At 39.2% G+C, this 25,932-nt stretch overlaps 3 protein-coding genes across 4 annotated transcripts; 2 read left to right on the forward strand and 1 right to left on the reverse strand.

Annotated features, from left to right (window-relative positions):
• Positions 1 to 924: 924 nt before the first annotated feature.
• mre11a (MRE11 homolog A, double strand break repair nuclease) lies at positions 925 to 8,808 on the reverse strand. The gene is made up of 18 exons (XM_084716930.1): positions 8,694 to 8,808; positions 8,269 to 8,401; positions 7,149 to 7,309; positions 6,960 to 7,047; positions 6,725 to 6,866; positions 6,504 to 6,618; positions 5,847 to 6,032; positions 5,581 to 5,752; positions 4,949 to 5,029; positions 4,735 to 4,864; positions 4,109 to 4,209; positions 3,836 to 4,006; positions 3,525 to 3,750; positions 2,398 to 2,484; positions 2,165 to 2,229; positions 2,025 to 2,086; positions 1,800 to 1,899; positions 925 to 1,324 (listed from the first exon to the last, which is right to left on the reverse strand). The coding sequence occupies exons 1-18, from the start codon at positions 8,714 to 8,716 to the stop codon at positions 1,286 to 1,288; spliced, it is 2,082 nt and encodes a 693-aa protein (XP_084573056.1). The 5' UTR covers positions 8,717 to 8,808; the 3' UTR covers positions 925 to 1,285.
• Positions 8,809 to 9,517: 709 nt separating this feature from the next.
• On the forward strand, positions 9,518 to 16,864 carry cep57 (centrosomal protein 57). Of its 2 annotated transcripts, none has more exons than XM_084716932.1 (11): positions 9,518 to 9,814; positions 10,790 to 10,976; positions 11,367 to 11,567; positions 11,666 to 11,787; positions 13,546 to 13,674; positions 14,273 to 14,350; positions 14,523 to 14,612; positions 14,990 to 15,070; positions 15,188 to 15,417; positions 16,286 to 16,430; positions 16,525 to 16,864. In XM_084716932.1, the coding sequence occupies exons 1-11, from the start codon at positions 9,764 to 9,766 to the stop codon at positions 16,711 to 16,713; spliced, it is 1,503 nt and encodes a 500-aa protein (XP_084573058.1). In that variant the 5' UTR covers positions 9,518 to 9,763; the 3' UTR covers positions 16,714 to 16,864. The 2 variants fall into 2 exon arrangements, with proteins under 2 accessions (XP_084573058.1, XP_084573057.1); XM_084716931.1 differs by having other exon boundaries at positions 9,520 to 9,814; positions 14,517 to 14,612.
• A 2,047-nt stretch (positions 16,865 to 18,911) lies between these two features.
• On the forward strand, positions 18,912 to 25,474 carry LOC146328087 (guanylate cyclase soluble subunit beta-2-like). The gene is made up of 15 exons (XM_084716341.1): positions 18,912 to 19,167; positions 19,262 to 19,335; positions 20,308 to 20,402; positions 20,519 to 20,679; positions 20,781 to 20,880; positions 21,015 to 21,241; positions 21,334 to 21,421; positions 21,988 to 22,091; positions 22,208 to 22,424; positions 22,508 to 22,828; positions 22,921 to 23,069; positions 23,155 to 23,301; positions 24,395 to 24,549; positions 24,658 to 24,854; positions 25,004 to 25,474. Exons 1-15 carry the CDS (start codon positions 19,165 to 19,167, stop codon positions 25,357 to 25,359), a joined length of 2,394 nt encoding a protein of 797 aa, XP_084572467.1. The 5' UTR covers positions 18,912 to 19,164; the 3' UTR covers positions 25,360 to 25,474.
• Positions 25,475 to 25,932: the final 458 nt, after the last annotated feature.

Here is a 25,932-nt window from a genome sequence, read left to right on the forward strand (position 1 = left end):
ATGACCATTCTCAGATTTCATACACAATGAGAGGAACATACCTTAAATTCACATGGGATTGTGCAAGAGTTAAATTAATGTTATCTGATTAATAAAAAATAACTATAACTTAAAAATAAAGTTAAGAGATCTTAATTTTGATAAATGCAATTTACCTACAAGTTTTTGACTCCAACACACCATGATACTTCAAGTGTCACCCAGTGTCTCAGACTAAATTATTCGCCGCCCTCTTATGGCAGAAAGATGTAATTTTCTGTGTAACCAGGTCACCTTTACCACAACATATTACATGCTTTGCATTTCTGCAAAGCAGAAAGACAGGAAGGAAATAAGTGTGTGGCTCCAGCTCCCCTGGTGCTAGGACCCCTAAAATGTTGTACAATGTTAAAATTTCTATTAAACAAATTAACTGTTTAGTGAAAAATTCTGAAGAGACAAAGCAGAGGACAGAGGGCCAGTGCAAAGAGCCAAGGTAGGAGTGAGAATCAGACATTTCAGCATGTTGCATGCATGCTCTGTAAGCTCTGTAAGCTCTTCAGGGCTTCACATAGCAATTATTTTCATTATCGATTAATCTGCATGACAATAAAACATTTGCATTCTTCAACAGCAATGGAGAAAATTGGTCAATAGGAAAAAATAAGGGTGTATTGAAAGTGTCACAAGCTCTTAGTATCATCCTGCAATGCAGTTCTGAAGTATTCAGCATATTAATGAAAATTTCCATCAGTACAGTAACTAATTACTAATTTTCTTTTGATCAACTGATCGATTAAATGATTAATTGTCACAGATCTGAAATTTTCAGATTTTTCTTACCCATCACTGGAACATTATATCAACCAAAACTACTGGAAGTTCTATGACTTTTACAACGTTGGAGCGAGAAACAGGCCATAATTCAAAAACAAAGACAGCTGATTTTATATGAAAAAATCATTTATTAATTTCCTGAATATCAGAGAACTACAAAAGCCAAGGACAAAAGCCAACACGTATCAATGTTACTGTGCAGTAACAGTAGGGTTTCACCAGGTGGTTGTTCCCCCTGTAGCCTTTAGCTTTAAGCAAACCTCCTGTCACCATCACTGACCGACTGGACAGTTTTACCACAACAAACAGCAGCTGATCAACTTAATTATCTACTGTCAACATTCGAATGAGTGCTGTGAAATAAGCACTTTGAAGACCTTCAGAACACCACTGCAGCAGCTAACTTGGTAATTAGTAATTTTTAGATTTTTTGGTAAATCAACATGTATAACATAGCAGAGGCACTCAGTTATCTCCGTGAACGGCTGGGGCCTTTGAATGGGTTATCCTGTATCGGGAAAGAAAAGAAAATAAAAACAAAAAAAGGGTTGAGTCATGGAAACTGAAAGGTTAGAATAATCAAATTCAATTCATTTTGGCAAACAAATATAAAATGGATTGTTTGTATATTTTTAAAACAATGTGGTTACACAGTTATGCCGATTTACAAGTCAAGTCACTTTTCATGGAAAAAAAAGACAGCAGTAGGGCTGGGTATCAGTACTTCATACCTTAAAGGTACTGACCTACATAAGTCAGTACCAAGTAGTATTCAAAATTCTCCAGTCAAATGATACCTGCATTCAATCCTTTCTGCACCCAGATGTAAATAAAAACATTACTGTTGGTATGGTTTTGCTCATGGTCAATGACCAGAAGCTAGTATCAATATCACTTTAAGGGTACCGGTATTGGTACTGGAACAATACCCAGCTCTAGTCTGCACCCCAGCACAGTTAAATCATTTTCTCTGCTCTAATTACCTCATCATCATCATCACTGTCATCAAATGCGACTCCTCTCGATGGCTGGCTCTGACTCTGAGAACTGTGCTTTGTGAAGGATGATGAAGATGACACTGGTCTATAGTAAACAGAAAGACACAGATTTTAAAAAATATAATAATAGTAAAATAAGTACAGCTGGTGGAGGTTTACTCTCTCTTGAAGGACCAGACTACCAAGCTGTAGACTGGAAAAAAAACATACTTTGGAGGGGGTCGGGTGGTTTTCACTACAGGTTTATCGTCATCTGAGTCATCAATGGTCACCTGGAGATGGATAAAGATGAGGGTAAAGGTCAGATAAATATTAAAATAAGGAGGTGTGTGTGTTTTCACTGGCCTTACTTCAGCCGCTGTGTGAGGTTTGGCGGCTCCAGCCCGAGATGATCTCTGGGATGTACTTTGAAATGCTGAAGAATGACGTAGAAAGAAGACAGAAAGAGAAACATGTTGAAGGAGGAGTTAAGGAGTAAGGAAAAAACTGTAAGATGGTAAACGGATTCATACACTGATAAAATATAATACGATTTATTAGAATTCTCTGCTTTGAATTCTCTGCATTAGTGTTTACAGCCTACCTTGCATAATGCTTCTACTTTGGGTTGCTGTTGAAGATTTCTGGCCACGGCCCCGACCAGCTGGCTTTGTGGGGGAGGCAGCTGCACCTGAAAGAACCGATGAGCGATTTATGATGCAATGCACAGCATCATTATATACAGTGATTTGTTTTATTGCCTTAAATGTAACTGAACCCAATTAACTGTCACTGGGCCATACTGGTGTCATATGAGCGATGATTATTTTGTTCAGATCTTTGTCTAAACCAGTACACAGTGGAAAATGTCCACATACAGACTGAAGCATACCTTTAACTGGTTAAAACATAGTTATGCTAAACTAATCTACCCCCAATAACAGTAGCTCATCCCCTACTTCATAATCACATAGAGGACAATCTTTTCTGGAAGGTTATTATTGTAAAGCAGCTGTAGGAGGCGCTGACTTTGATTAAGGGCTGAGCTTTACTTAATAGCAGACTTTTTTGTTTTTAACTCTCATAAGTAAAAGTTTGAGAGGACAAACTGTGTAACATGATCTACAGAGTGTTTACTGCCCTCTGCTGGGATTGAAGTGTAGAGCCACTGAGTGGTATCTGGTTTTACCATTTATAAGCTATTTATTCATCACAGTATATATATTTACATGCATATGTCTATAATCTGTTGTCATTTTGTATATACATTTGCTTTATTACTACAAAACCTGTTTATATTCTAGTTTATACAATTCACTATTACTCAACAGGATTCAATGTTATATATTACAATATTTTAGCTGCTGCTGTATTTTACAATTTTGTTCCACTTATGTCATTTTTCTTTAAATGGTACATAATTTTATATGCTGCGCCTGTATATCTGTGAAAAGACAGTTGGGAAAGCCAAAGATCAAAGGATTTCATTGCTAATTACAGCAGCACTTGTTGTGTACATTATAAAAGAAGTTGAACTTCTTGATTTCAAAGTGAAGCTTCAAATTAAATGAGCAGTTTGTAAGATTTAGTGGCATCAACCCCTGAATGTGCAGATTGCAAAGTTACACCTCGGCGCGCTCTCCACTTCCAAGCATGAAGGAGAATCTACAGCAGCTGTAAAACTCAGGAAAAGTTTGCTTCTAGTTTCACTTTATCTTTATGATAACTCACCTCTCCCCCGTCCCCGGCCTCCCCGCCCCCTGCCTCCTCGCCCTCTGCCTGGTGCAGGGGGAGGGGCTGGATCTTCATCAGAGTCCATGGCAACAGCAAACTCATCGGAAAGGTTTTCAAGGTCATCGCCACGCTGCAAACGCTGTGCTCTGGCTCTGCCGATAGCTTCTTTGATTTCATTCTCTTCCTCAGTTGTGTTCTTTTTGGAGTCTCTGAATCGCTGAACCTTAAAATGTAAAAACACACACTTGTATAATAACAAACAACACCAGCTTCACCTACTTCCCATGCAAGCTCCGCCACCCTCTTACCTCTGTGTCTATATCCTGCTCTGTAGTCACTCCTCTTGTTTGGAGGTGGCGCTGTGTCTTCTCTAACTGGTAAGAGATCAGCTCCTCAATGGCGTCTTTCTCATCTTTGTCTACAAACTCCCGAATGGCCTTCCCCATACCCTGCTCGGTCAGAAGGGACAGCTGCACTGTCTGTAAAGAGATACACAGACACACACAGAATACACAGCAGATGAAATCCAGTGTTACGACACCCTTTCAGTATGAGAAGGTAAACCCGTTCTTGTACTGTACCTTTTCAGCTGCCTCAAAGTACTGTTTAACCAGGTCCTCCACTCTCAGCCCCTCAACTGCTGTGGGTTTCAACAGTTTGCTGTAGTCAACATTCATCTCATCTGAAAAGCACAAAGATAGAAACATATCAAAGAGGCAATACTGTACATCGATCTGTGGAAGTCTGAGACTGTGGGTCTCCCTTCAAACAAAGTCATGTGCAACCCTCCCCTCGATTACTTGCTTGGTTTCAATCAGTTATTCTTACTCAGTCATTTGATCCCATATACATTAAACAATTGAGCCAAATATCCTAAAATTGCTGTTTTACATAACTTCAGATTGCACCAAATATATATATATAAAAAGGTCTGTCCAAAGGCATTTATTATTTTCTGACTCTAAGGAAGTGAGAATAACAGTAATATTTCCTAATAAAGTACCTCTGATTTATCTCTATCTCTATCTATTAGATCTCCTTTTTATAACTGATTTAATAACTAATGTAATATTTTTCACCTCCATTCATTGAGCCTCTGCTGAAACACTTTGGAGGTCCCCTGGGGAGGCATGCCTCCCACTTTGAAAACCTCTGATTTATTGTGAATGCTGCAGATGAATAGCTGTGCATTTTGTCTGTGTCAGACCTTTGATGTCCTCCTTTTGCTCACGGCGTCTGAGAAAGTGAATGAGGTCTTTCGGGTTGGCCACGCGGTCCACAAACTTCTGACTGAAGCGAGAAGTGTTGAACGTCTCAAAGCCTCCACTGTAGTCTACCTGAGGAAAGCAATGAAGAAGATGGGTTTGGATGCAGGGTGAATATCAAGGTGTATGCACACACTGCAGGTTTGTCCGTCTTACCCTCAGGCGAATAAGAGGCTTCTCTGGGGTGAGAGGACATCCAAGTCTTTCTCGTTCAGCTTCCTCTAACATCTCTGTGACCTACAGAATGACAGAAAAACATAAGAGCCTGTTTACACTTGTTATTGTCATGCATCCTGAGTGATGACAATGCTAGTGGACAGCTCGAAGTACAGGTGTGAATGAATGTAAGACCCATTGAAGACGCAATGAGATCCAATCAGTCAGACTACCTTTGGTCAGCAAATGGCCATATTCTTTCAGCAATGTGTACACAAAAAAATCTTAATTATTTGGGTCTTGGGTAAATTCAGCACATCTTTTACATTAAGTTATGTCTGTCTTTGTGTTATAAACACTGTCTGTCTCAGCATGATGGCTACTACTGTTCGGCTACCGTTAAAAAACAATGACGTATTTTGCAAACATGTTCATTTGCATATAGAGTGGGGAAGTGAGAAATCTAATTCTAATTCTTAATGCCAGGTATGAACTCGCATAATCAGAGCTGTTCACTTTTGATCAGATCACTCAGACACATGTTAATATCACCAGGTCTGAATAGCATCAAAGAAGGCTAAGATGACTGAGAAACACATGAAAGACCAGCTCTGTATGTTTGGTGGTGTTACCTTTGCGTGGCACAAGTTTTCCACCTTCTTTGTGACCTGGGGTGTATCCGGTGTGAAGACGTCTTGGTAGTCAGCCAGCACCACATCCTGGATGAAGAACTGACGCACCGTCTTTAAGGGGATCTTTTCCAGGTTCATCTTTCGACCTTTCACTCTCAGCAGCCCAATGTGCCTAGATACACATAAACAGAGAGAGTTTGGATACTTCATCACTTTAAAAGACATAAAGGAATCATTCACTGTGTGTACTGTGTGTCTGTTTGTACTTCTTGGTGGCCTCTCCAGGGGACAGGGAGGTGGCTACAGAGCTGCCAGGCTGCGTCACATAGAAGAGCTGCTGTTCATTTCTGGTTGGTGTTATCAAACACTCATGCTCATGACCCCACACCACCAAGTCAAGAAATTCATCTAGGAACTGCTCAGGAATGTAGTTAGTGGGTCCATGCTTACTCCTAGAAGACAAAGACACACAGAAAATACATACCACTTAAAAGCATGATATAGTTTGGAAAATATAGCTGTTTAAATCTTAAAATTACAAACAAGGCCTGACTTTGTGAGTTACTGCAGCAGCAGAAGATTTACTAATTGGCCTTTGTTTAATTTCTAGAGATACATGGAGGGCAACATAACAAGTTCACCCAAAACCTTTGCAAAACTGGACCCAGTGCAAAAAGAAAAGGCTGCTGAAACACTTAAAATGCAGAAAAGAATAACATTTATTTACAGAACAATTATCAAGAGATTAACCAAATAGAAGTGAGGAAGTGGAAGCAAATAAGGTGTGAGGGTCTCCAAGGCCAAAATAACAAAGAAAGCCCACACTAACAATTTGCATTTGTTGCTATATGACCAAATTGTACATGTTACTTTTATTTCCCTCCTATTGGATTAGACAATAATATAAACATGCATGTACTCACCTGTTCTGGTGGATGGCGAAGAGGTTAAACCAGTCATCTTGGTCTTCTCTGGGGCGAAGCATCGTTACCTGATTGTTGACAAACATCCTGTACAGGCGCTCATCTGGGATAGAGCCTATACACACAGAGAGAGACAATTTTGACCGAAACAATATTTTCTATTTCCCTTCTTTTTAATCCTACACAAAGACAAAGATTACACAAAATACAAATTTGCTTACCAAGCCCATATAAGGCTAGCTTGGTGTTGCCTTTCTGCATGAGGATGGGGCTAATCTCAATCCTCTCCACTGAGTTGGAGTGACCAAAGTGATTGAGGAGTCCAGAAGCACTTAGCAGATCCAACGCACACAAACCTTCAGCCTGGAGGAAAACAATATAACAATGACTCACGCTTTGGATATTAAGATCTTGTGTTGCATCTAAAAATGTTGTTTCATTCTGGAGGTAACTCACCCCAGTTGGATCGTCATGGTTACCGTGAATGCTGAATACAGGAATAGAGATGTTCAGGTTTTCATCCTGATAATTAACCCAGGGGAAACTACAACACATCAACACATGTAAAACAATATTAATAAAACAGTCATTCAACAAGAACACAGTGTTCTGCAAGGATGGCCAGACAAACACAGGAGGACTCACCGGGTTGTGTTGAAATTGACAGTCTGGTCACTGAGAATATTGAAAAGTATGGGCGAGTCTCCCATGCAGTACTGTCTGAACATAGTGATGCATTTGTGGAGGCACTGGCGTGTCGGCTTGTTGTCGTGGAACAAATCACCACCCAGCAGGATGAAATCAACCTGCAAGCAAACAAACAAGCAAAAAGAAAGTTGAAGATGTTCATTCAAACAGACAGAGATGAGCACAGGGGTGAAAGTAGGCCAGTATGGTCCAGTAATCCACAACACTAAGAGATCCAGCGCTGATACACAGAAGTGAGGACAGCAGCTGACTGCCAAAACCATCACAATCACATTTCCAACAAGAAAACACATCTGATAATGTTAGGTCAACATAAACAACAAGTTAGTTTCCTCATAAGTTGCTTCTGAATTGTTCCAGTATGTTTGTGCCCAGCAAAGACCTGCGGGTTTTTAAAACCTGCTGCCTTTCCAACACCATTTATTTACTGCTGGCTAACGTCAACTTCTGCTGCAGGTGACTGTCTGATACTGAGGCTGTGGAGTTTTGGCAGGTAGTTATTTCTTCCAAAAATCTTTCAAGTAAAGTGACAAACAAAGCACATTATGATGTTTCATGATGTTCAGCTTTGTTTCCTACAACACAGGCGTCAGGTCAAACAAGCTGGGTCCATGGGTTGCTCTGTAACTCTAGCATAATAGGAGCGCAGGTGAGTATTGTTACTTCGAAACACACACAGTGCCTGGAAGTGTGCGTTTGATTTGACAGCCTGTATGATTAAATAAGAGACTTTTTACACATCACCATCTCCTCTTTCATTCATACTTTTGAAACTTGTAAGCAGACATATTGTAATTTACCTCTAATTTAAAACAAATTACGATTTAGAAAGTTGTGTCAACACTAACAAATTATTACATGGCACTTATAACACTTAATAAATAGTAGTAGTGAATAGTAGTACAGGCAAGAACTTCAATTTACTTTCACCCATGGATATACATGAATCTGCTTTACTGCTGAGTCATCCATCTGACTGACACACACACACACACACACACACACACACACACACACACACACACACACACACACACATCGATCAACTTCCACATACCTGATTTGTCTTGGCACATTTCAGGATCTCATTCAATGTGTTATAAGAGTCATTGCCACGGATAGCATCCTTCTCCAGGTAGCCGAGGTGAACATCTGTAGCGATCAGGATCTTGAAGGTATCCTCATCATCCCTAGAAAAATCAGCACACAATACTTTCATTAAAAATAGGGCTGTTTGATATTGTAAAAAAAAAAACATACAATGATATAACAACATCCAAAGGATGAGATGATGTATAGTCTCATATAACAATATCGATTTAATATTGACATATTTCCCAGTCCTACCTATACTGTATGCCACCTGAATATAAACGTTATTTCCTAATAATTGTAAGAATTCAGAAGTTCTGTTAACAGCCAATCAGCACAATCATCAATCAAATTCATTTGTTTTTAACGTTATCGTGTAAACAGACTCACAGGTTGCTCTTCTCCGAGGACATGATGATGTGGGGAAATGTCAGATCTGTCTACAACTCACAGGTAGTCAGCAGGTTTCCCTGCAAAAGAAATCAATAAAATTGAAGGACTGATTGATGTTGATAACGTGTTTGAGGAGTAAGCAACTAGCTACAGCATATCATAGTTAGGACAATAAATACAATGAATCCAAGTAAATAAGAAATGTCAATGAAGCATTATTGCCCGGGTTTATAATACAGAGCCATATTAAGCAGACATTTCATATTACAGTACGTTGTGTTAGCTTAACTGTGTGGTAGCTAGTAATGCTACCTAATAATCACTTCGTAAAACAGTAGCTAACAGTAACAAGTAACTGATTGGATTATGAGTTAAGTTAACGTTAGCTTTCACTTTTGTTGTAAAACCCTGGAGTGGCAGTTATTCATACGACAGCTAAAACGATCTTAAGCTGATGTTCACTAATCGGTTGCGTCTAACTTACAATTTATGTCAAATGAAACATTAAACAAATACTATTCGATATGTAAGCTATAGCTACAACGTGGAAATACATTTCGTGCAACCCACCTCCTCCAGCATCGGTAAACTTGACGTAAAAATCCCGGCAAGTCTTGCAAACCCTCTCTCCGCCCCTCACCGATGGCTCAGAGGTAGTGTAGTTTTATTCTGAGGCATCACCGTTCTAAACTGCGCAATCTCCGCGAAGGAAAAACTACATTTCCGGTAAATACGTTGTGTGCGTTTGTTTTGTGTTAAAGGGCGCGCCCGCTGTCTCGCAGTGAGTCTCATTTAACGTGAACGTGTATGTACGCAGCTCTCAGCGGACCAGGCTGGGATGAATATCATTCATATCCCTCAGAAACCCTGCTTTATGTGGCTTGTCAAGTGATGTTTTCTTTACACAACCTATTTTAGCAGTGGCAGCTCTAGAAACCGCGCTAAGCTAACAAGCTAAAACGAGCTAGGTTAGTCTCTTAGTTTGACTTTAAACTACCATTAGCATATTTTGCATATTTTACTTTCTTTCAGCACAAGCGAGGCGAGACTGGATTGGCTTTATTTCAATGGAGATTCTGTCAAAAACACCCGCTGCTGATGCTACGCGGGAGAAGAAGGTAGCTTTGCTAAATTTTGTCTAATTTAACTGAAAAATTACGAGTACCGTTTATAATAGCCATAGAGTTTGCTACACTGTGCAGAAAGCTACCTAGCAGCAGTTGCTACAACTCAGACCAGCTGATGTTGCAGACCTAGAAAATATCCTGAAGTTTCATCTTAACGTGTTTTATTTGCCTTGATCAGGACAAACAAACTATGTTTCAACATTAAGTTCAGTTACAGCATGAATTTAAGATTTTAGCACATTTATTGAACTTTCTATTCTTCATTTGCTCGTTATTGCTCATGATAAAATCAATATTTCCCTATTTATCCAACAAACAGGAATTTTACAATGCTACAGCAGCGAAGTTTATTGCACAAGAATTAAGAAGCATCAGTTAAAAGTCAATAAATAATAAATAAATAAACACACAAGATATTGTCAAGATATAAGAAATATAAACAAGATACACTCAACATTTACACCATTGCACATAGGAAATATTGATTGATGATGACAATGTAATAACTGCTTCCGTAGCACTGCAGAATATCAATAAATCATACATCAGTATCACTATTGAAGATGTGTACAATATAGGGCTGCAAATAATGGTCATTTTCATTGTTGATTAATCTGTCAATTATTTTCTCAATTAAGTGATGACTTGTTTGATCAGAACCAGAAAATATTTACACAAAAAATGCTTTAAAATTGCTCAAACTGATTAATCAATCAATTATCAGAATATTTGGCAAGTAAGTTAATAATTGATTCATGATTGATTAATTGTTGGAGCTTTAGTAAAATATCCCCAGATATTGTGGATGCTGTTTAACGTTTAGCCATGTAAAGTAGTTTTAATGTAAAAAGTTTTGTTTTATTTTGGTCTACTGTATACAAGTAGCAAACAAAATCTTAATCTTTATATTCAGCCTCCTGTTGAATAATGAGAAATAAGTCTATCTTGTGTGTTGCGTCTCTGCAGGAGTTCTGTCCACCAGCACCAGCCAGTGGAGTAGTATCTGACAGCCTGTCACTCCCATCTTATAAAGAGTATCCCATTCACCGTCCTTTCATCAACACACTTGTGCATCACACACCTCAAACACGCACACATCAGTTACATCGCCCATCATCACCCAGCAAGGCGTTCCCAGAGACCAGCAGTGCAGGTAACTTTAATTTGTTCATCTCTGTGTGTGTGTGTGTGTGTGTTGTTTTGCGAAGTTTCCATTCAGGTATTGTGGTGTTTCCGAGCTCCATGGTTACGGCACGTGCAACGTGATGCCGCACTACTTGAATGTCTCGGCTGCAGTGACATCTATTCATTCTTTCACATTGTCCCCACTAAGTTCCAATCCAGTCCTCCTATTCTTCCATCCAGACTTGGACATCATATCTTATTACACCATAATAGATAGACAGATAGATACATACATACATACATACATACATACGTACGTACATACATATTACCATGACTATAATTCCCTCATATGCATCATATTTGTGTATCTAACCTCATACACACAATCCATGTGTGTGTTTGCATGTGTGTGTAGCAATCTTATCTGCCTTGAGGAACCTCCAGGAGAAGATCAGGAGGTTGGAGTTGGAGAAAGGACATGCAGAGCTCAGTCTGCACACTGTGGGGAGAGATGCATCACACACACACCTGCAGAGTGATAAAGTTACACAGAGACTCTTAAATGATGAGACACACAACGAAAGAGAGAAAAGTGGTCAGTCCAACTGCAACCAAGGTGGGTGTACGAATCAGATGTAATAGCTGACGCAATTTATTTTTCTCTTCGTCTCTTCTTCCTTGTATCTTATGACATGTCACTGTTCTTCTCTACAGTGTTGATCACCCACCTGGCTGCTGCAGAGTCTCGCTGTGTGAAGTTGGAGCGACAGCTGGAGCACATGAGGAGGATGCTGCGCAATGCCAAGGCAGACCGGACCAGCCTCCTCAAACAACAGGTTAACCCAGTGCTCCTTAGTGTCACAGTTGTGGTATAGACACTAGAGGGTGCCACAGGAGTGGGTTTTTACTCCTATCCTGTCTAAAAAAAAAATACTCCTGTACAGGGGTCGCGTTAACCGAATATTTTCCGTCGTTGACCGTTTTTTTAAAACGGTGACGGAAAAATCTGAAGGTCATCTGTCATTTTGACAGGTTGCAATTCACACCCCTGACCACTTGGTGGCGAGTGAGCATATTAATTAGCTGTTAGGTTCGTTCGAGATGAAGTGCGCCTCGCCTGGAGAGTAGACGAGATCAGGCGGCCGCAGCAGGAGGTGGAGACAAAAAGCTGCAGTCAAGTCGCACAGTTTTCAACAGACTTACGAGAGAGTAGAGGAAGAGACGCGAACATCCTGTTAGATCACCTGTAGGTTACCTGTAGTCTGCAGATCATGATCATAGCTGAAGAAATAAAGTGCGTTCTTGATAGTTGATTGAAGTTAAAATAGAAGAGATCCTCCTTTTTTATGCTTGTAACATCTGTTCTTTTATCTGCCTTGTAAAGCACTAAACTGTTCTTTTGATAAGTCATATATATAACCTTTATTATTATCAGACACTAAATATCTGCTGCTGACAGATTAAAACTTCATTGCACAACAGAAGACTGATATGTCCAGCATTAAATATTACAGTTACACAGAAAATTTGTATTTTATACAACACGTGGTGTTTGTTGTCAAAATTATGAGCCAATCAGAGCCTGTCAGTTTGTCAATCAGGTGACAGCCAGGCGTTTGCAGTTGGTGGAGGGCAGCTGCGGCATCTGTCTCTACAAACTGCGGCCGCCTCGATCTCCTGAGGTTATTGTTGCCCACATGTGCAAGTTGGGATCAAGTCGGGACACAAATCTAACCGGCATGCACTATGCAGCGATCACCGCTGATCAATTCGGCGCAGGCCTGGCTCATCTCGAACACACCTAGTGTCACAGCAGCTGAGTGTCAGCAGCTGAAGTTTCTTCAAAAAGCCCAATAACAATGATGGTGTTGATAAAAGAGGTACGGTTTGGATTCTCTGTTCAGCTTGTTTGGATTGAATGTTAATTAAAAATGAATCAAAATTAAATGCTATTGAATATGTAATTATTATCATTTTAAAAATTAACAGGCAGGTAAAAATAGTTTATGATGGGATTTTTATGACCCTGTCAGTCAAAATGACAGACAATAAAAAAGTCTAGCGCAACCTCTGCTCCTGTACCATCCAATCCCCTGACAGAGTAAGAAATTCTTAAATTTTGGCAGTTGCACCATGTGTGCATCTTCAGTTCACAGTCCACACATGTCATGCACTGGTCAGGTGGCTTCAACCAACCAGCAGCCAGCTCTCAGAGCAGACAGGATAGAAAAAAAGACAACAAAATGACTTGCATTATGTTCAAAATAAAGAAAATAGTGTTATATAGCATATATATGGAAATAGTGTATCTATGTAAAAACTGATCTATTGTTACTCAGATTCCTGTCCTGCCCACTTACTGGCTCTTTTTTCCTGTCCCAGTCACAAGATAAAGAGTGAAATTGCTGCCATCCCATGGCAATTCCACAGGAATCCCATGACCCACAGGATTTTTTTTTTAAAAGCCAACCTTTAATAGATGTTAAGACTTAAAAATACACATAAAACATGCTTGAATGTTTTTGAGTAAAAGCCTCTCATGTGTGAGCGAGTAGATTAGTAGAACTGTTATTAATTGTTCTCTACACTTTCAGGTTTCCACGGAGACAGCCAAGTCAGCTGATCAACCACCCGACACAGTGTCTGAGCATGCCCAGTTGGAGAAGCTGGAGCGGTTGGAGCAGGAGTATCTACGGCTGACACGCACACAAAACAACGCCGAGGTACACACAAAGACAGTGAAATGTTAGAGTACTTACATTTCTACACAGACCAAATGACACTAATTGGTCAAGCTTGCTCACAGCCTGTTTCTGTGCGGACAGACCCTAGAAGGTTAAATACTTCATAGCACAAAGACAAACATCAGTTGTGGTTCCCAATCTGGGAGTCAGGACCACCACATGGGTTGCCAAGATACATATTGAGGTGGTTAATTGCAAAACAAAACAGATTTATTTGATTATTGTTATTTTAATTCTGAATACTTTTAGCTCTTCAGGCCTCAATTTGAGAGTCAGTCTTTGGTTAAACTGCTCACAACTTATGTCCACACGAAGGCCATAGACTTGTGGCAAGGGGTCAGAAACCAAATCTTGTAGGTTTAAAACCTCTGATCAAACTCTGGTTCCTCAGATACATTAAGAAGTTACAAGCCTGTCATCTCAGAAGAAAATCCAGAGTATGATCTTACTCAGCTGTTAAAAGCTAATATATGTTTTAATCTCAAATTGTCAGTAACAAGAAGGAAAAAAAAACTTCAATTCTGTTATTATTATTATCACCACAATAATGATAATTGTGTATGTCTGAATATGTCAGATGAAGATTCGACGGCTGGAGATGAAGCTACAGGAGGAGGAGCACCAGAGAAAGCTGGTCCAGGATAAGGCCAAACAGGTGACAAAGTTTTAATTTGAATTTCTTGTTTGGAAATGAAAGGAAGCTTAGTCTATTGTTTTACATACTGTAGGTTTAAAGCAACATCTAAATGATGAAATTTTCATGCACACACTTACCTATTATTTATTTATTTATTTTTTTTTTGTGTGTGTGTGTTCCTCAGCTACAGACAGGCTTAGAGGCCAACAGGATACTGCTGCGTTCAGTGTCACCTTGCCTGTCCACCAGACAGTCCAAAGAGAGGAAGTCCAATTCAAAGGTACAGACCTTCACAGTGACGGTCTAAGGTTTTACTTCTGTTTGAGGACACTGAGAATGTTTCAACCCCTCTTTAAAAGTAGATGTTTGAACCAATAGGACAAGATGGCTGCAGTCAAGTGTATCTCTACAGTGTTGGTACATCTGTGAATGTCATGTTGAATCAAGAAGGAACAAATTGCAGTGCATTCCTTCGGATACCCTAAATTTTTAAAACGCAATTCAATGTTCTCTCCATTTGTTTCTCAGAAAGGCATCCAACTCTCAATAAGAATACCTTTCTCTTCTCTGCTTGGCGTCACAGTGAAATAAATATTTTTTAAGTTTGCATTATCCTGTGGATTTTACTCTTGTTTATGTTCATTTTCTGTTTTCCAGAAATCATCACCACAGCAGTCTTCTTATACAGAGCCACACTACAGACTGAGCCTCAGAGATGTACCTTTTGTTGCTGGAACGGTACTATGGACATGCATGTATTTGTGATTTTAACCTCGAAATAAAGTAATACTTAGTTTCTAATGCTACATTGGCTTTCTCTTTGACTCTCTTTCTCCTCTCCTGCATGACTCCTAGTCAGTAGGCGGCAGCCACTCAGTCCGAGCAAATGTCCAGTCGGTTTTGTCTCTGCTGAAGCGACACCAGCCGCACCTCTGCAACAGCCGTGTGCTCTGTAACAACGCAAATGGCTATGAGACGTGTAGTCCCAGGCATTCAGACTCTTCCTCTTCTTCCTCCTCTGTTAGTGGGGAAGAGCTGTCAGATCTGCTGCAAGCACTACAGGAGGAGCTGCGACTCATGAGTGTGTGAGTGTGACCGCATCTGAGCTCTATAAGGATTAAAATTCTTAGAATAGTATTAAAGGGTTAGTTCAGATTATTTGAAGTGCTTGCTTTGTATTTATCTATTGTATTATCTATAGTAGATGCTTGTTTGGAGAAGCAGAGAGGAGCACCAGCATGGATGCTAAGCAATGAACTGCTGTGGGCAAGGTCAGCAACAAAAGTTATTTTAGCCATTTTAAAAAGGTCCAACAAAAAATAATCAGCACCAGTTTATGTGATTTATCTTACCATCAGACTGCTTTTTATGACAAGAAACCACCATTATGTAAATGAAAGCTTGCTCTCTCCAAACCAAACTCCATAGGCAAAATTAATTCTGCAGAATACAAGAGATGCTGGTCTACTGCTGCCTCAGTCTGTTAGTGAAAGTGTCAATGTATGACTTTGATTAATCCAAACCATCCTTTTAAAACACAGAAGTTACACAATAACTCAAACAAACTTTCCCACTGAGGCAATGGTAGACCAGCAACTCCTGTGTTTAGTGAGGTAAAATTACTGATTTTATCTACTCAGTTCAATTAGTTTGCAGACAGTGATGCTTTGCTCATATAACTGCTGATTCCCATTAAAAGAAGCTGTCTGATTGCAAAATAAAGCAGTGAAAATATCCTAAATATAGTGTACGCTTAAATTAGTAATTAAGTGGCCAAAATGCATCTTGTTCCTGACCCTGTTCAAAGCAGGTCATTGTTTAGCTTTGTACTGGTTCGTCTTTCTGCTTGTCCTAACTGGAGGCATGTTGACTGGCATCTGCTGAAGTAAAAGCCCGGACTATTGATAAGTGCCTCACACAGCCCTTTCAACTTTACTGTCTGTGTGTTTGCAGGGAGCAGGATGAGCTGATGAGGCAGGTGGAGGCCAGCGTTTCTGAACAGGAAAGAAAAGAACTTCAGAGGGAGCAGGAGAGGCTCCTGCTGAAGATGGAGAGGAAGGGAGAGCAGATCAGTAAGCTCTACAAACACAAAACACAGGTAGGCTCTCACAGCAAAAAAAAATAAATAAATAAATCAATTCACACAAAACCACACTGCAAGAGCCTTTAACGTTTATGTCTCTTCTCTTCAGATAAAGAAGCTGAAAAAGGAGGCCAATAATTCTAGACCCAGCAGTGGGAATGAGGTGAGAGTGATGACTACAGTGTCCACTAGAGGTCGCTCTGCTGGAGCTGTCAGAGTTCAACCAGGAGAGAGAAGCAAGAGGAACCTGAGACTGCTGAGGGACATGAAGGCTCTGCAGACCTCATTACGGACTTGAAGCCCACCAGGACACAAACACTTCACGTTAGGTTCATCTTATTGGTGCTGTCTACCTACCCACGGCCATTATTTCACCATCAGCACAACCACTGACTGACCACTACAGAATATGGCAGACCAACCTACTTAAAACAACATATTCATTAACATATGAGAAAACATGTATTTATTTATTTTCTGTATTATGAACACTGTAACACATCCAAAAAGACGTTGTGGACCAAAGTTGCCTCAACCAGCCCGCCCAGAGTACATTTTATCAAAACAGTTTATTGTAATTTATCTTGGTCTCAAATGACTGTTTATAATGATTTAAAGAGAGAGGACTTAAAATGATAATTGACTTATTCTTTAAAAAAAAAAAAATATTTTGTTCATGGAGAATTTTGGCTCGAATGTCATCATTTTCTTAATTTCAAGTCTTTTACCAGCAGAGGGCATGAAAGTTTTTAAGCATAGCTCTGTATAATTCAAAACACAAAGAGTGCTAGAAAAGATATTTTCTTTTTTTTAAATTTCACTTTAGATTTTCATGTAGTTTTTTTAGACATGGAAACAAGGTTTACAGTAATGGACAACTTGGGACTTAAATGACTCCCATAAAATAATTTAATTAAATTTTTTACTTTTTTTAGGGGGGGCAATATCTCATGGTGCTACTAAACATTCCTGTAGTTGCATATTGTTGTGGATTCTCAGATTTTAAAAAATATATATTAATAAATAAATGGATGCAGCAGCCGTTGGTATTGAAAAAGGTATTGGTAAAGAAACTGCAGTGGTAAAGTAGTTTGATACATATTTATGATTAGTCCAACGATGTGCAGAAGGACCTAAAACAAAATATACTGTGCTCTGTTTAGTTAAAATGACTGACTCCCCTTCATTGTGTTACATTGCAGACCCACTTTTTTGTTATCTGTGCACATGTGTGTTTGTGGGCTACAGTCAGAACGTTTGTAAGTATTTCTACAAATATGTTGGTGGATTTTGATATTTTTTTGACAATCATGGGTGATCTATTTTTGAGTGAAGACATATTTCTCTGAGAAATAAATTATTTATATTTACATATTACTACAGTACTGTTTTTTATTATACTTTATTTAGGGGTTCAAGCAGCATTGCTCTGCAGACCCTGATTATTTTTGTTCTGATCATTCTTTATTTATTTCTTATTATTACAGTACAGTACAGTAAAACTCAAAATGATTTCACCATTTTAATCGTCCAATTCATGTGCATGTTTTTTCAGTCAGTCTTCTGCTTTACAAGTGTCAACTCTATGACTTTTTCACCGTTTGATCAAAGTCCTGTTTTTGCAAACTCCTCCCAGACCGTCGGGCCAGTCATCCTGAACATGAGGCAGCATCATCTACAAACTTTACCGATATGTTGTTTTTCAGACCAACATAATCTGTAAATGGTTGATATCAAGTGTTTCAAATTGTGTTGAGATCAAACGGGGAGGCCGCAGTGATATTTAACATCGTGTTGTTATTTTGTATGCACATGTTCTTTTTTCTCATTGTTTGAGGAAACATCACGAGGATATTTGGCAAAACACTGGATGTGGCGCGATCTGTCCATCACCTTCTTTGTTGATCAGCCAGATGTTCATCATCTGTCCCCGTTCATCGCTGCCTGCGGCTTCATTTAATTTTGTTGTGGTGAAATATGTGTCACCGACAGCATTGGCGCAGTATTTAGTTGTATGTGTGATGATACTGCAGTGATGCTCTGTGTCTCTGCACCCTGCTGTGACTCTTGGACAGACTGCTCTTATCTGCCTTTGATGCTGGAACTTTTGACGTCAGTAGAAATCAAACCAGAATAAGATCATAACGACCTGAAAACAAATTATCTGCAACTGTTTCACCGCAATCTTATCAATTTTAGGCTGAATTTAGCTATGTTCCTTAAAGATAACCATAAAAAAAACCACTGACATTATTTTTATATATATATATATATATATATACATGTATATACATGTATATATATATATATATATATATATATATATATATATATATATATATATATATATATATATATATATATGTATATAACTAAATCATTTTTTATCGATTCCTGCAAGATGTCACTATCGTTTAGCTTTTAATAGATGTTTAACAATAAACTGTAGGTAGTAGAAAAGCGGGATGTATTTAACTCTAATGTGGAGGAGTACTGTCTCCAGTCCAGGACGGATTTCAGCACCAGGCTGGACGGAACAGCTCCTTGTCTCTGTAGGACACAGCTGTCAGTCTCCATACAGCTGCGTTTACAGTCGGTGGGGACACAGTCATCATCATCATCATCATCATCATCATCACCATCATCGGGGTTTAAGGTTGGACTGACTGCGGACAGAGCGATGTGACGAGGAGACTCTGAAGGAAAAAGTGACCGGTGGACAAATTAGGCTGTAAAACTTGTCAAAGATATGGTATGCTGCTTTTACAGAGCTTGTTTTTTATTTTTTTTATTATTATTATTTTCTCTCTAGACCTGTTTCACCATGATGTACTTGTCCTCGACAGTATGGATTTATCAACACCTGTTTGAAATCGCTGGTAGTTGAAAAGTTTGGCGAGGAGACGTGGATCAATCTCAGGTAAAAGAGCATTTTTCTGTTTACTGTATTCACAGTTTGGTTTCAAAGCTTACTTTATCTCACCGACTGATGAATCCTAGAGATATACTTGTTTGTCATATCTCACAGCTGTCTCACAGTTTTTCATGACTTTGCCAGTCAGTTTGCTCTTAATGCTTCCATATCATTGTTTTCTGTTTTTTAACCAGTGTTTTTTTCGGTCTTCTTCTTATGTTTATGCAGTGTTATAGAAAAACTGTTTTATTCAAGAATAGACGTATGAGCAACTGCTGATTTAATATTATAGCACAGTATTACACAGTTGAATTATTGCACAAATAACATATAGTTAGGTCAGTATAGCATGAATGAAGACACAAATGAAATATAAATAATAATTAGTCTTTGATGATTTGAACATATAAATACCTATTAAATAAATACTTATTTAAAAAAATATTTACTCAGTGTCAGACACTCTTAGGGAGGACTGTTTATTTATTTATTTATTTATTTATTTATTTATTTATTTATTTATTGAGTTAATTTGTGAGTATCACACACCACTGGGGGGTAGGGGCACTCTGTCAAGAGACAGATGCAGCAGACAGATTTCCTCATGTGCTCATTTTCATTTTACACATATATGCAAATTAACTGTAACTTTCCTAAAATGATCATAATAATTCCTTTGTTTCCTTCAGATGACATTAAGTGCATAACTAATAGTATTATAATAAGACAGAAATAAGATGACATTTTGCTGTGATGTTTGGGGTTCCCAAGGGCCACAGTTGATAGTCCTTGTATGTTATGTTGGCAGGATGAGGGTTAAAAGCTCCAAATGACTTTGTGTAGTTGGTAAATAATGTATTACCTTTAGATTTTAATTTTTAAAATCAATATTTCTTCTTCAAGTTTCATCATTTATCTTTATCATAATCACAGAAACAATAAATCCACTCTCTTGCCCACATCATCACCATCCTACAGGGATGCAGCTGGGGTCCAGGATACCTTCCTCACCTATGAGGTCTATCAAGATGAAATCACCATGCAGTTAGTTACAGAAGCCTGCAAGCTTCTAGGTGAATTAATTATCATGTGTGTTCATGTTTCAGACATTGGTGCAGTTTTAAATGGAAAATAAATCAAAATGAATGAACAAGTAACATACTTGTCATACATTATCCTTCTTTGGCAGGCGTGAAGCCAGAGGTTGTCTTGAGGCAGTTTGGAGAATATTTCTTTGAGTTTTGCAAACGCTCAGGCTATGATCATATGCTGCGGACTCTAGGCGGAAATTTATTTGAATTCACCGAGAATTTGGATGCACTTCACAGCTACCTCGCTCTCTCCTACAAGGTGCCTGCTCTCATGACAATTCTGTGTGGTCTTTACTATCTTGTTTTCTTATTTTATAGAGAAAACTGTGATTTATAATCCATTGTTCTTGATTCCTGTAGGAAATGAATGCACCATCATTTCGGGTGGAGAGAAACCCTGATGGCACCATGCTTCTTCATTATTATTCAGACCGCAGAGGACTCTGCCACATTGTTCCTGGTAATTAAAAACACTTCATCTAATATAAATGGCAGTTTTATCTATGACCTTTTGTATTATTCTCATAATTTAGCCCTTTTCATTGGCTTCCTGATTAATTAAATTGACTTAAGTGACATCCATCTGTTTTACAGGTATTATTAGCGCTGTTGCTAGAGATTTTTTCAACAGTGAGGTAACGATGGAGATCGTCAGCCAGCTGGAGGAGCAGGAGAGAACTGGGAAGAAGGAGCATGTGGTTTTCTTGGTGACACAGTGGCCGGCTGCTGCTGCTCGGTCCAGTAAAACCGGGCCTTTTCCAAGAACCCAATCCCTCCAGCCTTTGGCTAACCGACGTAATGCCATGATCTGGATTAAAGAGGTTAGCTACATATGAACTATATGACCCATAACAGTTAACATGACATTACTGATTTCAGTGGAAGTCCACCTCTGTCCTCTCTGTGTCCTCAGCCTCTTCATCAAAAGAGATCCAGTCTCAGTTTGTCTATGCACAGGAGTCACTGGGAGACCATTAGGGGACTGGTTCACCTTGGGAAAGGTAAAGTACACACACCCATAATTATGGAAACCTTGAAACAACAGGTTGAGTCAGAGACGTCAACAGAATTCCAAAGTATAATTAATTGTATCCAAGATCGGTGATGGAAAGTAACAAAGTACTTTTACTCAAGTACTGTACAATTTTGATGTTCTTGAACTTCTACACCACTGCAAATCAGAGGGAAACGCTGTACTTTGCACTCTACTAGATTTATTTGACAGCTATAGTTAGTACTTACTTTTCAAATGAAGACTGTTCCCCTTTAAATGTTTGGGATGGTTTAACTTAAAAGCTGTTCAAATCTCAGAGATCAAATGATCCAATATTTCACTTAAAATTTAATATTAGAAAAAAACAAAAACAAAATACTAATAGAAATTGTATAGCAGAACTTAATTCTTCCTTCTGCACTGTTTCATCAATCTTTATTTATACATACTTACTATATTGTGGTACTGGTACTTAAGTAAAATATCTGAGTAGTTGCACATGTACAGGCACCTGTACATGTGTGCCTTTATTTGCAAAGTACAAACTGTGACACCTTTTGTCTCGCCTCACAGGTAAACTGTTGAAGGGTTTTCAGCCGGTGTACCCTACAACCCTCAACATTGACCTGAAGACTTTCTGCCATGCTTTCCCATTCCACATAGTCTTCGATGAGCAGGTGCAGCATATTTTACAATATATTAGAGGGGCATTTTGAAGTCCAATATCTGAAATCCGCCATTCACATGTAACTGGATCATATTAACTGATTGACCCTGGTGGTGTCTGCGGCAGCTGGTGGTGCACCAGGCAGGGGTGAACCTCCAGAGGATTGTCCCTGGACTCCAAACGATGAGCATCCACCTGGACCTTTACTTCACCATTGTGCATCCTGAAGTCACCTTCACCATCTCCAGCATCAGGAAGTTCATTAACAGCCACTTTGTCCTGCAAACACGGAGGGACATGATGCCTGAAGGGTGGAAGAACAGGCCCATGCTGCAACTCAGAGGTAGAGGACAAAAGAAAAAAAATGTATATATACTTTGTGTACTATAAGCCGATAAAAGAAGTATTTATGTTGTCTCCGCGCAGGTCAGATGATCTGGATGCCGTCTCTAGACTGTATGCTCTACCAAGCTTCTCCTCTGCTGAGAAGCCTTCAGGAGCTGGAGGAGAGAGACATGCACATTTCTGACATTGCGCCCCATGACGTCACCCGTGACCTAATCCTGCTCAATCAGCAGCGACTGGCTGAAATTGAGCTGTCCAATCAGCTGGAGAAGAAGAAAGAGGAGCTCCGCCTCCTGTCTCAGCACCTGGAGGAGGAGCGGAGGAAGACAGAGAACTTGCTGTATGCCATGCTGCCCAAACATGTCGCCAACCAGCTGAAGGAGGGCAAGACTGTAGAAGCAGGTTCATGGAGGGAAAATGCTATGAATATTGAATCAGTTTGAAGTTTGTGTGCACGATTGTGTCTCTGCTACGTGTGTTTGTATATCCTATAGGAGAATTTAAAGAGTGCACCATCCTGTTCAGTGACGTGGTGACCTTCACTAACATCTGCTCCCTCTGTGAGCCCATCCAAATTGTCCTCATGCTGAACTCCATGTACCTCCGATTCGACCGGCTCACAACTGTGCACAATGTTTACAAGGTACACACAACAAATTTAACACAGATTTTTGTCGCCATACTTTTTGAGCCACTGATATTGTCTGTTTTTATTTGGTGTTTCCCAGGTTGAGACCATCGGGGACGCCTACATGGTGGTAGGTGGGGTGCCCATTCCTGTCTCCAGCCATGCTGAGAGGGTGGCCAACTTTGCCCTGGGTATGATCTTGGCTGCCAGAGAGGTTATTAACCCTGTGACAGGAGGACCCATTCAGGTGCAACAGTGTTTGTACTGCATTTCACAAATACAAAATGGCGGAAAGTAAATAAGTACATTTACCCAAGTACATTACTGAAATACAAAGTTTAAGTATTTCTGCTTGACTATTTCAATTTTATTATGCTTTATAGTTATACTCTACCATATTTCAGTGGGGAATATTGTACTTTTTACTCTAAAAGATATTTGATAAATATCAGTAAGTAAAGATTGAGTTTATCAACCCATGTAGAACAGATTTCATGTAAAATGCATGAGTTGTATTGTGACCATCCTGATTGTCTTCTACACACAGACTCTTGGACTTTTTTGTTTGTTTGTTTGTTTTGTTTAGTGTGGTTTCCAAAACAAGTGTATGATGTACCTGATGACTTCTTACTTAAATACAAAGAAAATATAAAAAATAAACTACCCATCACCATTTTTTTAATAATGATCCAGTGATCCAATTCTAAAAAAAATCCTGATAAAAGTCATAGCGATCATTTTGCCTAAGGAGTACATTTTATTGCTCATACTGTACTTCTGTACTTTTACTTTAATACTGAAGTATTTTTGTAGTGTGGCATTAGGTAAAGCTATGATAACATAATATTTCTGCATTAAAATATCTAAATAACATAGACCTATATTATATATTTAGATGAGTTGTGTACTTACATTATCCCAGCTGTTTCTAACATTGGGTAAACCCAGAGAAAGCTGTAATTTATTCAAGGAAACAGTGTGTTTTCTGCAAGCTACTAGTTGTTGTAATTTCTGGGAAAATACAGGATATGTTCTATACACCACAGTGTGAAGAAGGAAGTAAGCACACATGACCATAATGTAAATAAAACTATAATATTACCAACAATTGAGTATGATTTCTGCCTGAGTCATGTTAGATAGATTTTGATCCCAGGCGCGTGTCAATGTTTGAGACACCCAGAGCAGCACAACCTACATATTGTGTGTTGAAGTAAATAATTTTAAGGCTTCTTCCGTTGCTTCAAAAGCATGTGTGTTAAGGCTTTTATGCATTAAACATGTTTTTTCTCTCCTGTCAGAACACAGCATCTGTTATTTGACTCCTTATATGTCTGCAGATCCGAGTGGGTCTCCACAGTGGTCCTGTCCTGGCAGGTGTAGTTGGGGAGAAGATGCCTCGCTACTGTCTGTTTGGAGACACAGTCAACACTGCATCTCGCATGGAGAGTCACGGCCTCCCCGACAAGATCCATCTGAGCCCAACTGTTCACCAGTGAGGAAGCGCACACTCATGCCAGAAAACACTTGTATTCATACACAATTTGACATTTGTCCTCTTTCTGATTTCCACATCTTCTTGTCCTCTGTCCATGTTTCCCAGGGCTTTGAAGAATAAAAGCTTTGTTATCCAGAAGCGAGGGGAGATCGAGGTGAAGGGGAAAGGCAGAATGACCACTTACTTTCTTGAGAGGAACACAAGAGTCAGTGAGCAGCAGATTATGGGTCTCTCAGACCTGGAGACTGGTGCCAGACATCAGGACAACCAGATGAGCAATCAGCCAGGTCTCCGCAGACCAGGTCTGTTTGCTGCCTAGTGATTTACTCTGCATCATTTAAATTGGGGAAGAAGGACTTTTAATTGTCAGTTATTTACTTTTTAAATGTCCTGCAGTCAGCTATACATCAATCTCTTCCCCTCTCTCACTCACTTTCTTCCTCTGCTGTAGCTTTTCAGAAGCCGTGTACGGATGACCTTTGCTTGATCCCAATGAATTATGGAGACAGCCTGACTGAACCCCCGTCATCCTCACATATGTCTGAACCCCAGACACTCCCAGCCATCAAACCTCGGGACTCAGAGAGCTACGGAAGCCTGCACACTGATGTTCAATCAGAGGATGGAGACCAGTTAAAGGATACAGGTGATTTTGGCCAAACAGAGGTGAAATTCACAGAAAAACAAATGCACAGCTTAGAGAGTGACAGCCATGTGGACACAGAGGACCAACAGGTGATGTCTGGTGCTGTTGAAACAAACAATCAAAGCAAACACACCCAAACCAGGTTCTGTGTGGTGCTGTGAACTGGTAATTACCTGATGAATGGCTGATTGCCCATAATTGACTCATCAGACAAGATGCAGCATATTTAACTCATTGCTGGTTAACAAAACAGCTTTTTGTATATTGTGTTCATTATTTGTTACATCAGCTAACTAGATTCTCTGCATTGTGTGTTTCCTTTGAGTAAATGTGTGATACTTTGAATGTAGCAGATCAAATATTAGGCCTATATTAAAGTTTAAGATGACAGCACGTGTTTTCTGTGTAGCTCATGTATCCGTCATTGAATAATAAATGCCTTTGCTCTGTCAGTGAGAATAAAAATATTAAGTCACTTTACTTTTGTTTTCATACATTTCAACCTTGTTTGCTTGGTGCTCTAAAACAAACAAAATCTGCAGCAGGCCTATTCAATTACTTTTTTAAAAGGGCCAGATTTTAAAAAAAGTAGTGCCAAGAGGCTGGGCATTCACATTTAACTGTAAAGTTAGGAATTTAAATTTGTAAAATAATACAGCTTTTTTATTTTTCTCCACTTTGTTAGTTTTTACAATTGGAAAATAAGCATTATGTACAAACTATAGGGAAAAAAT

This window comes from Lutjanus erythropterus, chromosome 4 (genome assembly GCF_056507025.1).
Source record: "Lutjanus erythropterus isolate fLutEry1 chromosome 4, fLutEry1.hap2, whole genome shotgun sequence".
Lineage (NCBI taxonomy): Eukaryota > Metazoa > Chordata > Actinopteri > Lutjaniformes > Lutjanidae > Lutjanus > Lutjanus erythropterus.